The following is a 13,389-nucleotide window of genomic DNA, read 5'->3' on the forward strand; positions in this document are numbered from 1 at the left end:
CACTCAAAGGACGCAAAGCACAGTGGGTGAGCTCCTTAGCGCAAGTGGAATCAAGCAACAGACTCCGGATTTTCAGGGCTTTATTGGTGTGGAACCCGGGATACAGCCAAACCCCTATCGTCGTTGGTCCAGCATCCCCCAGGTTCGAAGCTCAGGACGGCCCCTCCCCCACAGCCTCCTCGGGCTGCCTAGACGTCAGGGGCAACCAAGTGCTCCCCTGGTTCACTTGGTAAATGTCACTCCTCTTCTGCAACCCGAAGACGTACACTAAGGCCGCAGTGGTAGTCACCAACCCCAGGGTCACTAACACCACCATGACGATGGTGACAGCATGGGCATTCCGACCTATGCAGAGAAGCAAGGAGTATAAACACACGCACTCGCCCCGCGTGGGTTGCCCATCTGGATCCGAAACCCCGTTTTGGCTCACCCTGAACGTTCATCACCACGGTCACAGTGTATGTGCCTCGAGAGCTGACCGCCCGGCAGGAGTAGGTACCACTATAGTTTAACATGACGGTAAATGGAATCCCGACGGGCACCTCATTCCAGGAGCCTTCCTGAAAACAGTGCAACTCGGGGTCCGGATTGCCCTGGGCCTGGCACCGCAGGACATTGGTGGTTCTGTCTTTCCACGTCAAGCGCTGGGGACATTTGGCTTGGTCAATCTTGGGACCGTCTATGAAACGGTCAAATGATTAGACATACTGGAGTCACAGCGTGGCAAGGAAGAGTAATGTCTTCCCACCAAACAAGGGGAGCAAGGGTTTAAAGGTCAGAGTGACCTACTCACACAGAACACGCAACTGGACGCTCCTGTTCCTGTGTAAGATCTCCCTGTCCACCTCGAGCGTGGCATTGCAGGAGAAGTTGCGCCTGTCATCCCTCTCGGTGGCGATTAGCTGAAGCTGGGCAGGCTGGCCAGGGGCCGCAGCCGGAACTCCCTCCAACGTAACCTGGACTCGGGCTCCGGCCGCGCAAGTCACAGTCACTTCGGTCCCCTCGGAGGCGCTGGACTCACTTAGGTTTAGGATGGGCCCCCAGAAGCCTAAAAGCGGGGCCTTGCCCTGGAGTTTACTGACCACCCACCTCACATCGGATCCCCGCCCTCCATAACACCTGTTTCGTCTCGAGGTATCAGGCCATGCCTTTCTGCTACTCTGCGGGTCCCCAGCGCCTACCCACCCCCCCCCCCCGCCCCCATCCAACTTGGGACACTTGGGCTATACCCTTAGTTACTTAGACCCCGCCCACACTACAACCCCTCCCACTCTGGAGACTCAGGCCCCACCTCTCCAGTCTAGTCTTCGTCATCTGTGCGGCGCCACTCGGCTACCGAGGCCGCGCCCCTTGTCCCGCCTGTCGAGCCGTCTTGGCTCCGCCCCCTCTTACTGTAGATGGTCAAGTTCTCCCGGGCCTCCCGGCTGTCGCTCCCCAATGTCAGGTTGCAGACAATCTCCCGAGCGCCCTCCTGCTCCGCGCTCGCTGTGACTGTAGCTGTGGCCGTGATCGTATCCCCATGGCTCTCGACAGCAGGATTCAGCATCTGGTTCCCCAGCGCCAGTTGGACTTGGGCCTCGGAGGCCGGGAACAGCCGGTCCAAGGTGCAGTTCACGGACCACGTCGTTCCCACCTCCAAGAGCCGGGGGACAACGAGGTGTGGGGGGGTCACGGGCAGGGCTGCGGAGAAGGGCAGGCGTGAGCAGGGGGAGGTCTCCCAGAACCGTGAAAGGGTCTCCCCTTACCCCATGACTCGTTCAGTGCCCCCAACCACGGTCCTTTCCCAGAATACCTTGCGGCCTGGCTCACCCCCTACCCAGAATACACCCACAGAGCCTTCTCGTAGGCTACCGCGGCCGCGAGTCTCCCAACGGAAGCTGTGCACGGTCCAGTAGCCAAGGGCATGCCTTCCCAGAAGCCGTTGAGGTCCAGTCCACTCCGTTTTCCAAACCCTCCCGGCCAGGGCGCTTCTACTCTGGCTTAGCTCATAACCCACCGTCCGCAGTCCCTTCCCTCACCGAAAGTTCGGAGCTGCCTGGGGGCCGAGCTGTTCTGGAACAGACCCAGCCCTCGGGACCGCAAGTCCAGTTCCGTGCGGCACGAGAAATTCGCGAGGTGGTCGTCTCTGCCCGCCAGCACCGTGACCGTGGCCTCGGCGGGATCCCCGACGGCCGGCTGCCGGCTCAGCTCCTCCTCCCCGCGGAGCAGCACCACCGTGAGGTTGGTCCGGGGCGCCCCGCCGGCCACCTGGCAGCGCAGGGTGAGGTTTTCGCCCACGGGCTGCCAGCGGGGCAGGGGGGCCAACTCCACGCGCTCCGGGAACCCTGGGGTAGGGTTGGGGGTGGGGGAGAATTGCACTTAGCAGCCAGCCCTGCAACTCCCACCCCAGAGAGCAGAGAGGGGGCTGAGGGTGCCCCAGTGCAGAATTGAAATTTTGAATAAACCTGGAGAGCTTACTTAGTATGTGCCTGCAAAAGTGTTTGCTATTGTCATTTAGCATCATGATTATTATTTCCTGTTTCGTGGGACACCTTGCCAGGCACTGAAATAAAGTCAGATTTTCTGTTCCGGAGAAATTCACAGTTAAGGGAAGGGAAAAAAAAAGAAGGAAGGAAGGGGACCAACTTATGACCACATACAACATTATTAGTACTCATAAAAGTTCCTGTTTATTTAGAGTTTTCCTTAGACTTTCCAATTAAAAAAAAATTTAAGTTTATTTATTTTGACAGAGAACAGAGCACATGAGCAGGGGAGGGGCAGAGAGAGAGAGAGGGAGAGAGAGAGAGAACCCTCAAGCAGGCTTTGAGTGCAGTCAGCACAGAGCGTGCTGTGGGGCTTGAACTCCCAGACTGTGAGATCATGACCTGAGCCCAAGTCAAGAGCCAACACTTAACTGACTGAGCCACCCAGCCGCCCCTCCTATTCCAAATGCCATCCACCTTCATTCACAGGCAACCAAGTGAAATCTTCTCTATTATTCTTCTCCTTTACAGATGGAGAAACTGAGGCCCAGAGAGGCGAAGGTGAGATGGCCTATCCAAGGACACATAGCCAGAAAGGGGCCCGGCTGGGTTTAGAAGGTGAGACTCCCAACTCCAGACCCGTGTATTCACCTGCCTCCTTTTTTTTTTTTATAATGTTTATTGATTTTTGAAGTGGGGAGCAGATGGAGAGTCCAAAGCTGACAGCAGACAGCCCAGTGCAGGGTTCGACTCATGAACTGAACCATGAGATCATGACCTGAGCTGAAGTCCAGACGCTTAACCGACTGAGCCAGGTGCCCAGTCACCTGCCTCCTTGATGTCACATCTAGGGACTCCCATGGCTACTCCCAGCTTCTGGCCTGGATTCTGGCCTTGGCCTCTCCCAGAGCCTGGCCCAGCCGCCCCCCCCCGCCCCGCCCCCCAATCCATCTGAGGCTCTCCAGGCTCTTACCAGGGCAGCCTCTCAGGATGCTCTGACACAGTCACGAGGGACTCAACACTCCCAGGCTGGGTCCTCTCCCCGCCGCAACCGCAGTGTCCCTCTGAGGCACAAGTACCGAACCCTGGGCCTCCTTCGGGAAACATCTCATACCCTCAACGATTTGAGCCCGGATCTCAGCTATCACAGAGGCCCGTGCACTGGCTGCCATGAAAAATATTTCACATCTTACTACAGGGAAGTATAGCTTTTCAAAAGTTCCATGACACCATTTCACTTTTATGAAAGACGTGCGTTAGTACGAACGGAAAGAAATCTGGAGTATTTCCGCTTTTAAGAAAAATGGCTGGGAATGCAAGCTGGTGCAGCCACTCTGGAAAACAGTCTGGAGGCTCCTCAGAAAACTAAAAATAGAACTATCCTATGACCCAGCAATTGCACTACTAGGCATTTATCCACCGGATACAGGTGTGCTGTTTTGAAGGGGCACATGCACCCCCATGTTTATAGCAGCACTATCAACAATAGCCAACGTATGGAAAGAGCCCGAATGGCCATCGATGGATGAATGGATAAAGATGTGAGACACACACACGCACACACACACACACACACACACACACACACACACAATGGAGTATTACTTGGCAATCAAAAAGAATAAAATCTTGCCATTTGCAACTACGTGGATGGAACTGGAGGGTATTATGCTAAGTGAAATTAGTCAGGGAAAGACAAATATCATATGACTTCACTCCTATAAGGACTTTAAGAGACAAGACAAAACAGATGAACATAAGGGAAAGGAAACAAAAATAATATAAAAACCGGGAGGGGGACAAAACAGAAGAGACTCATAAATATGGAGAACAAACTGAGGGTGACTGGAGGGGTTGTGGGAGGGTGGGTGGGCTAAATGGGTAAGGGGCGCTGAGGAATCTACTCCTGAAGTCGTTGTTGCACTCTATGCTAACTAACTTGGATGTAAATTTTAAAAAATAAAAAATAAAATTTAAAAAAATGGCAAAAAACGAAAATAGCATGCAGCTATACAGAGAGCAGTTATACAGAGAGCAGGCACCCTGCACGGGGAGGGTGGTGCCACCAGGCTCCCTTCCCGGGATTACACTCAGCATCTCAGCCGCAAGTCCCCAGGGCTCTGATCTGTGTCTATGAGCATCAGTGCTTTGTCACCATTTATTTTGTGCATCTGTTAGCAGGATGTGTCCTAAGGTCTCAGGAAAGACTAGGAGGGGCGCCTGGGTGGCTCAGTCAGTTAAGCGTCGGAGTCTTGATTTTGGCTCAGGTCATGATCTCATGGTTTGTTGAGTTCAAGCCCCGCACTTACAGCATGGAGCCTGCTTGAGATCCTCTCTCTCCCTCTCTGTCTCTCTCTGCCCCTCCTCTGGGAGCATGCGCTCTCTCTCAAAATAAAGTAATAAGCTAAAAAAAAAAAAAAGCCTAGGAGAGGTTATTTTTGGGGTCTGGGAATGCTCAACATTCTTTCAATATAAATTAATTGGTTTTTCACTTTCTATCATTTTGACTTATAAAAAGTTTCATAGGAATGCTTTACTTTTGGACAGTAGGAGAAACCTTTATTTACGATTTTAGAATATTTAACAAAGAGGCCCCCACTGGGGCACCACTGGTCAGAGATGATGACAGGCCAGCAAATGCCAGGAATGCTCGGGAACTCGGGGTTGGGGTGCGGTGGGCTAGCCGCAGCATGGAGCATACGCCAATTTCTACAGTGTAAACACTGCCTCGATGGCCGCTTTTAAGCTACCCAATGCGACACAGGGCTGGGAAAAGGTGAGTACAGTCGGCTCCGGTGAGCCAGGGCCTACAGGCTCCCGCAGAGCCCTGGACAGAGGCATCTGAAACACACACAAATGTACGCCCTCTACAGAAATGCGGACACAAAGATATGAATGCGCCGACATGTACTGACACAGACATCCACGGCCACTCACACACGGACACACACATTGACATAGAAAACACGCTTACACAGATATACACACAGGTGTGGATACTGACGTACACAGACCTGTACATTCACATTCACACTCAGAGACACACACACAGACACGCGTGTGCACTCACACAGACACACAGAGATGATGACACACATACATACGCTCACAGACACGCACGCAGGTACACAAAACGGATACTGGCCCACAGCAGGAGCCTACACATGGTCACATGCACACACTACGCGTATCTAGGAAAGCTTCACAAAACGGTAGGTTCCATGAGTGTCCGTACTCTATTTTCTCGTCTACTGTATTCTTTTAAGTGCAGAGGGATTCTGGCAGGAACCATAAGAAACAGGGGACTCCCGGGTGGCCCAGTCGATTAAGCATCCGACTTCAGCTCAGGTCATGATCTCACGCGATTCATGAGTTTGAGCCCCGTATTGGGCTCTGTGCTGACAGCTCAGAGCCTGGAGCCTGCTTCATGTGTCCTCCCTCTCTCTGCCCCCTCCCCACTGGTTCTCGCTCTCTCTCAAAATAAATAAATAAACATTAAAAAAAAGAGAGAGAAAGAAACTGGTAACAGTGGGGTCTGGGAAGGAAGACTCATCTGTTAGGAACAAGGGCTCGAGGGCCAGACTACCCACTTCTCCAGGCTATGAACCCTGACAAGCAACTTTACCCCGTTGAGGCTTAAATTCCTCATCTGTGAAATGGGGCTTCCTAAGTGTACCTCCCCCACCTGGGAGACTTCTTAAAGACTGAATGAACCCCTAGTGTCCACACTTAAAACAGTGACCACTCGCTGCCAGCACAAGGCAATGGAGGTTTAACACACACCTTTTTATACTTTTGGATTTTGGAACCACATGCATGAATGATTAACTGCCGTGAAAATAAAAGTAATACATAAAAGACATGAGGTATCATTTAAGAATCCTTGTTGGGACGCAAGTTGATTTCACAGCTGCTGCCCTGGCATATGGTTGAGATGTAACTCTCTGTCTCTGTCTCTGTCCGTCTGTCTGTCTGTCTGTCTCTCTCTCTCTCTCTCTCTCACACACACACACACACACACACACACACACACACACACACATTCAGGTCCAAGCTCTGGGTCAGAGCCCTCGTTCCTTTCTGGAGACTCAGGGTTCCCTGCTCCCCCGCACCACTGGCCATGTACCCCCACTACTGCCCAAGGCCAGTGCCACCTCCAAGGCACAATCACTCACGGTATACTGTGATGTCAGAGGAGGCCGTCATCTGGAAGCCATCGCAGAAGCCGGAGCAGAGGACCTGGCTGTCACTGGTCACACTGCTGAGCTGGAAGGCTGCCCAGCCCAGGCCATTGCCCACTGGCTTCTTGGGTAGGGATGTCTCCAGGGTGATGAGTTTGGGATTGGGGCAATCCGTGCTGCAGTTTACCAAGAAGGACCCTCCTGCAGGCAGCACGGGGTTCTGGGGCTCCACCCTCAGTGGGAACTTCTGCCCCTGGGCACCTGTGGGAACAGAGGGACACTGCTGTTTGTTCCAGTGCCTCAATCTACCCTTCTGCAGGCCCCACCTTTTCACATTCACCATCATGAAGTACCTTCATGGTACTTCAGTCCGGTGGGGAAGACGGATGATTGATCAGGAACTGGGGAAGCCTCCGAGGCAGGCTAGGGGAGCCCCTGATCCAGACAGTAGGAGGAAGCATGTCAGGGAAAGCTTCCTGGAGGAGGGGACAAATCGGAAGGGAAAGTAAGAACTGGTTATCTGAGTGAAAGGGAAGTGATCCTGGTAGAGGGAAAAGGAGAGACAGAGGTCCAGGGAGGGACTGTGTGTGTGTGTGTGTGTGTGTGTGTGTGTGTGTGTCTGTCTGTGTGTGTGTTGGGTCAGGAGACAAGTCACAGGCAGGAGAGCCCTGAAGCCTGAGTTAAGGAAACCATAACTTTCTATTGAGGCCAGTGATGAGCCCCCTGTCAGGTGGGAGTTTAAGGAAGTGTTGCGGCAGCCAGGGCAGCAGGATGTGGAAAGCTTTGCTCTCTCCATTCCCCCACCCTCCCCTGATCCCCCAACTCCAGCCCTCCCCAGGCTGACTTGCCTCACCTGGGGGCAGCAGACAGCAGACCAGGAGCAGGGAGATAAGTGTGGTCCTGCAGGCCCCCCGCAGCAGCCCCGAAGGTGACATCGTGGCCAGACTGCAGGAGGAAGTTGCCTTAATGAGGTGCAAGGCAGTGGGGAGCAGGCGGGGCACCCCGGGGGACGGAAGCACAGCCACAGTGGTTACAATTACAGAAGTCCAGGGGCTGCTCTTTGCCCCGACCTGGGGAAGGGCAGAGGGGATGTTCTGTGGCCCAGAGGGTCCAGAGTGGGGGACCTAGCGACGACGTGGAGGGTGCTGCTGGGTCGTGGAAGGGGCAGACCTGACTTCACATCGCTGGCCTCTAAATGCACTGACAGGAAATGCTAACGCAGTCGGCTTCCTTTGTTCTCAGCACAAGGAAGACACCTCCTTCCTGATGAACTTGGGTGAAGGGGGGTGTCCTGTTCCCAGAGAGGAAGTTAACACGGGATCTCCTGACAGACATTGTCCTTGAGGTGATAAGGTGGGATTTCAAGCTGACAGTGGGGGGGACTTCTAGGCAGGGTCTAAAAGCGCAGTGGGAGATCTCAACATTCCTTGTGGGGGCGAATAAGAGATTTGGGGGTGACAGTTGAGGGACCCCTGAGATGAGGGAAGATGTGAAAATGAACAGAGCCTACATGTATTGGGCCCTTGTGACTGGCTGTGTGTTGACTGAGTGGCTACTGGGGGGGCCCTTTACCTCTGAAGATCTTCGAGGACCCCCCCTTCCCCGTGGGTCATGCTGAGGCCGGGTGTTTGGGGTACAGCCGAGTCTGGAGCCTCCATCTGTTGAGGATGCTACTTGTAACTGGTCCTCACCCCTGTCCTCCGCCCCCCCGCCCACCCCTCCGGGCAGCCGGTTTCTCCACCCAAGAGAAGGGACTGGGGGTCAGGTGGACCCTAAGACTTCCATCTACTCCGTCTCCCCAGCTTCTGACCTTCCTCTCGCGCCTCCGAAGCTCCAGAGAGGGACCCGGCCGGGGTCCTTGATGGCACCCAGCTCCCATGCCCTCTCCCCGTCCTGAGGCCACGCCCCCTCCTCTCTCAGCCGAAGCACCTTCCCCCTCCAGTCGGGTCTCCCCCGAGTCCGTTTCCCACAAAGTCCCGCGAGATCCCCTAAAACCAAAATCAAAAGTATTTGTAAATAATACTGGTATCGCCCACTTTTCTGAAGTTCCGTTACGCCACTTCACGTTTACGAAAGACCTGCGTTAGTACCTGTTTTTGTGGAACCGAAAGAAATCTGAAAACGATTTGCCCTTTTATGAGAAAAGATGAAAAGCGAAAATAGTACTCGGCATTGGTTTTGCAGTGGACGTGGCAGAGGCAGGGAGAGGGACACCGCCAAGCCCCGTCCCGGGGATTACGCGCAGCATCTCAGCCCCCAGCCCCCGGGGCTCTGACCTGTGTCTCTGAGCATCCGTACTTTATCTTGATTTACTTTGTGCATCCGTTAGTAGGATGTGCCCTAAGGTCTCAGAAAAAACGAAGAGAGGTTATTCTTTGGGTCTGGGAACGCTAACAATTTTTTTCCTGTATAAATTAATGAGCAGTATTTCCTCTCTTTAAGCCATTTTGGCTCACAAAAGGTTTCATGGGAACGCTTTACTTTTGTATGGCGTGAGAAACCTGTGTATCCGAAAAGGGATGATACCCAGATTACAGAAATTCCTGGAAGTTATAGAGGAAATTAACAGGGGATCTCCAGACACTCTCCTTGAGGTGACAAGGTGGGATTTCAATGCAACATTTAAAGAGGACAATGCAGACACTACTAGGCAGGGTCTAAAGACCTTCACCTGAGAGGTCAGTATTCTTGGGGGGGGGGGGGAATAAAAGAGGATAACTCAACAACAACAAAAAAGCAATTAAAAATGGGCAGAGCACTTGAATAGACATTTATTTTATTTTATTTTATTTTATTTTTTATTATTATTTTTTTTTTAATTTTAGAGATACGGTGCTTGGATGGCTTGGTTGAGCATCTGACTCTTGGTTTCGGCTCAGGTCATGATCTCACAGTTCATGGGTTCAAGCCCCATATCAGGCTCCACTCTGACGGTGCCCCTGAGCCTGCTTGAGATTCCCTCTCTCTCTCTCTCTCTCTCAAAATAAATAAACCTTAAAAAAACAAATTGGAGAGAGAGAGAGAGAGCACAAGTGGGGGAGAGAGGCAGAGGGAGAGAGAGGACCTTAAGTAGGCTGCAAGCCCAGCATGGAGCCTGATGCAGGGCTGGATCCCATGACCCTGGGAACATGACCTGAGTCAGAATCAAGAGTCTGGCTCAACTGCCTGAGCCGCCCAGGCGCCCCTAGGCATTTCTTCAAAGAGGCGATATAAATGGTCCCTAAACATATAAAAAGATGCCCAAGCTCCCTAGCCATTAGGGAAATGCAAATCAAAACCAGAATGAAAGTGAGGCACCAGGGTGTCTCGGTTGGTCGGTTGGTCGGTCGGTTAAGTGTCTGATTTCGGCTCAGGTCATGATCTCACTATTCATGAGTTCGAGCCCCGCATCGGGCTCTGTGCTAACAGCTCAGAGCCTGGAGCCTGCTTCGGATTCTGTGTCTCCCTCTCTCTCTCTGCCCCTCCCCCACTTGTACTCTGTCTCTGTCTCTCTCAAAAATAAACAAACATTAAAAAAAAAAAAACCAGAATGAGAAAGCACTTCACACCTATTAGGATGGCTACTGTAGGAAAAAAAAATAACCCATAGAAAGTAGTAAGTGTTAACAAGGATGTGAAGGAGCTAGAATCCTCATACATGGCTGGTGGGAATGTAAAATGGGGCAGCCACTGTGGAAAGCAGGCCGCTCCTCAAAAAGTTAAATGTAGCATTATAAGCGGTGCCTGGGTGGCTCAGTGGGTTAAGTGTCTGACTTTGGCTCAGGTCACGATCTCGCGGTCCGTGAGTTCGAGCCCCGTGTCGGGCTCTGGGCTGATGGCTCAGAGCCTGGAGCCTGCTTTGGATTCTGTGTCTCCCTCTCTCTCTGCCCCTCCCCTGCTCATGCTCTCTCTCTCTCTCTCTGTCTCTGTTTCTCTCTCTCTGTTTCTCCCTCTCTCTCAACTAAATAAACATGTGGAAAAAAACGTAGCATTATAAAACAAACAAACATAGAATTATACAATGCCGCAATTCCACTCCTAGGTATGTATCCAAAAGGGACTCAAACAGATATGTGGACACCAAGGTTCACAGCAGCATTATTCACAAAAGACAGAAGCCACCTAAGTGTCCATGAGCAGACGAAGGGGTGAACGAAACATGATGTATAAATACGGTGAAATATTATTCAGCCCTAAAAGGAAAAGAAGAACCCATCAGACACGTTACAACATGGATGAGCCTTGAAAACATTAGGCCAAGTGAACCAAGCCGGGACCAAAAGGACACATAGTGCACTTAGATATGAGGTCCCTAGAATAGGCAACTAGTGGAGAAAGTAGAGTGTGGTGGCCGCCAGGGGCCGAGGGGGAGTGGGATGTGGCATCAGTGTTTAATGGGGACAGTTTGGGAAGATGAAAAAGTGCTGTACATTGTGCTGGTGATGACACATCTACTTATTTTGATTTGTGTCTAAAACATGAGATGGGTTGATGGATGGCAGGAATGGATAGATAGATACAGGGTGGCCAAGTAATATCTAGCAATCTAGGTAATTGTGGATCCTAGGGGTAATCACTGTATTATTCTTCTGACTTCTAGGTGTGTGCGATTTTTCAGAAAAAAAACGTTGGAAAATAAAGACTGGATCCTTGATGGATCTGAGTGGCTGCTTAGGTCACAAAAGGAGGGACAAGCTGATTTTGAGTTCCTCCTGTCGAGAGGGCACAATGCCCCCTGTGGAAGTCTTGCCGGGAAATGGAAATTGAGAGGCGCCTGGATGGCCAAAGCATCTGACTTTGGCTCAGGGTATGATCTCACGGTTTGTGAGTTCAAGCCCCACATGGGGCTCTGTGCTGGCAGCTTGGAGCCTGGAGCCTGCTTCAGATTCTGCGTCTCCCTCTCTCTCTGCCCCTCCCTGGCTCGTGCTCTGTCTCTGTCTCTCTCTCTCTCAAAAATAAATACTAAACATAACTTTTTTTGAAAAATAAAAAAAAAAAAAAAAAGAAAGAAAGAAATGGAAATTGAGCCTGGGCATTGGTTGGTCAAAGGGAGAACAGAGGAACATATCAAACTACACAAGGGTGACATCAGACTTCTATTAAGCCTACAGGACGAACAATCCAGTTTTTTTAAGTTTTTAATGTTTTTTTAAATTATTATTTATTTTTGAGAGAGAGAGAGAGAGAGAGCAAGAGTGGGGAGGGGGGTGGAGAGAGATACACACAGAATCTGAAGCAGGTTCCAGGCCCTGAGCTGTCAGCACAGCGCCCAAAGCAGAGCTCGAATCCACAAACCCTGAGATCATGACCTAAGCCGAAGTCAGACATTTAACCAACTGAGCCACACAGGCGCCCCTCAAATATGTTGCAAGGGGCAAAAAAAGGAACCCAGAACTTAAAGGAAGCTGCCCTCAATCCAGTGCGGTATGTGGGCCTTGTTTGCACTTTTATTTGAGCCAGTAAATATTTAAGAAACAATTAGGGGGGCACCTGGGTGGCTCAGTCGGTTGTGTCCAACTTCGGCTCGGGTCACGATCTCACAGTTCATGAGTTCAAGCCCCACGGCGGGCTCTGTGCTGACAGTTCAGAGCCTGGAGCCTGCTTCAGATTCTGTGTCTCCCTCTCTCTCTGCCCCTTCTTGGCTTGCACTCTGTCTCTCTCTCTCTCTCAAAAATGAATACACGTTAAAAAAAATTGTAATCTAAATACTCACAGGCTACACAATGATATTGAAGAATTATCGTTAAACTTTTTAGGTGTGATAATGATTGCAGTTATTGTTTGTGGTTCGATCTTTTCAAGATACGTATGGAAGTTTTTACAGGGAAAATGATGTCTGGGATTTGCTGCAAAATTCTCCAGTGGCAGGGAAACGGATGGGGGTAGAGCTCAAACATGTTCGGCAGTGGATACTGGAAACTGCTCATGTTGGCGCTTAAGTTCAGGTTTGTTTGTTACCTTATTCTTCCCTATTTTGCATGTGCTTTAAACTGTCCATAATACAACTTAAAAAATTTTTTTTTAAATATTTTTATTTGAGACAGAGAGAGACAGAACATGAGTGGGGGGTGGGGGCAGAGAGAGAGGGAGACACAGAATCCGAAGCAGGTTCCAGGCTCCGAGCCGTCAGCACAGAGCCCGACGCGGGGCTCGAACCCACAAACCGTGCAATCGTGACTTGAGTCGAAGTCGGACACTTAACTGACCGAGCCGCCCAGGCACCCAACTTTTTTTTTTTTTTTTTTAAATAAGTAGCCACACAAGAATAAGCAAGATAATTTTGGAAAGCGACTGCCCTATCAAATATCAAAATATATTCTAGTGGCAACGTCTTTTACCAGGTGGCCCACTACCAGGCTCGGTCCTGTAAGCAGCTATTCCCATTGAGAATTTTGCTACAGATACCCTTGAACCTGGGTAAGGCGATGGAGCAGGTGGCTACTACTACTGCAAGGATCAGAAGTGACCAATGACCCCCAGAAGGGAACAAATGCTAACATTTCAATGATGAGCCACAACACAGCCATAAACTAGAACAAGGAAATCCTGTAGGCCTGGGTATGTGGAACCTTCCCGAAGACCTCTAGCAGGTAGGGGAAAAAAAAGAGTTCCGCATAGTAGTAGCATTTTTTTTGGAGGGGTTGCCTGGGTGACTCAGTTGGTAAAGCATCCAACTTTGGCTCAGGTCATGATCTCGCGGTTCGTGGGTTCGAGCCCCGCGTTGGGCTCTGTGCTGACGGCTCAGAGCCTGGAGCCTGCTTCGG

The 13,389-nt window shown here is 51.2% G+C and overlaps 1 protein-coding gene across 3 annotated transcripts; it reads right to left on the reverse strand.

Annotated features, from left to right (window-relative positions):
* Positions 1 to 62: 62 nt before the first annotated feature.
* ICAM3 (intercellular adhesion molecule 3) lies at positions 63 to 8,540 on the reverse strand. Of its 3 annotated transcripts, XM_060630202.3 has the most exons (9): positions 8,457 to 8,540; positions 8,219 to 8,304; positions 7,500 to 7,591; positions 6,641 to 6,907; positions 2,019 to 2,324; positions 1,393 to 1,680; positions 794 to 1,048; positions 431 to 679; positions 63 to 345 (listed from the first exon to the last, which is right to left on the reverse strand). In XM_060630202.3, the coding sequence occupies exons 1-9, from the start codon at positions 8,523 to 8,525 to the stop codon at positions 152 to 154; spliced, it is 1,806 nt and encodes a 601-aa protein (XP_060486185.3). In that variant the 5' UTR covers positions 8,526 to 8,540; the 3' UTR covers positions 63 to 151. The 3 variants fall into 3 exon arrangements, with proteins under 3 accessions (XP_060486185.3, XP_060486186.3, XP_060486187.3); XM_060630203.3 differs by lacking the exon at positions 8,219 to 8,304 and having other exon boundaries at positions 8,457 to 8,531; XM_060630204.3 differs by lacking the exons at positions 8,219 to 8,304; positions 8,457 to 8,540 and adding an exon at positions 7,717 to 7,809.
* Positions 8,541 to 13,389: the final 4,849 nt, after the last annotated feature.

This window comes from Panthera onca, chromosome A2 (genome assembly GCF_046562875.1).
Source record: "Panthera onca isolate mPanOnc1 chromosome A2, mPanOnc1 haplotype 2, whole genome shotgun sequence".
Taxonomy (NCBI): domain Eukaryota; kingdom Metazoa; phylum Chordata; class Mammalia; order Carnivora; family Felidae; genus Panthera; species Panthera onca.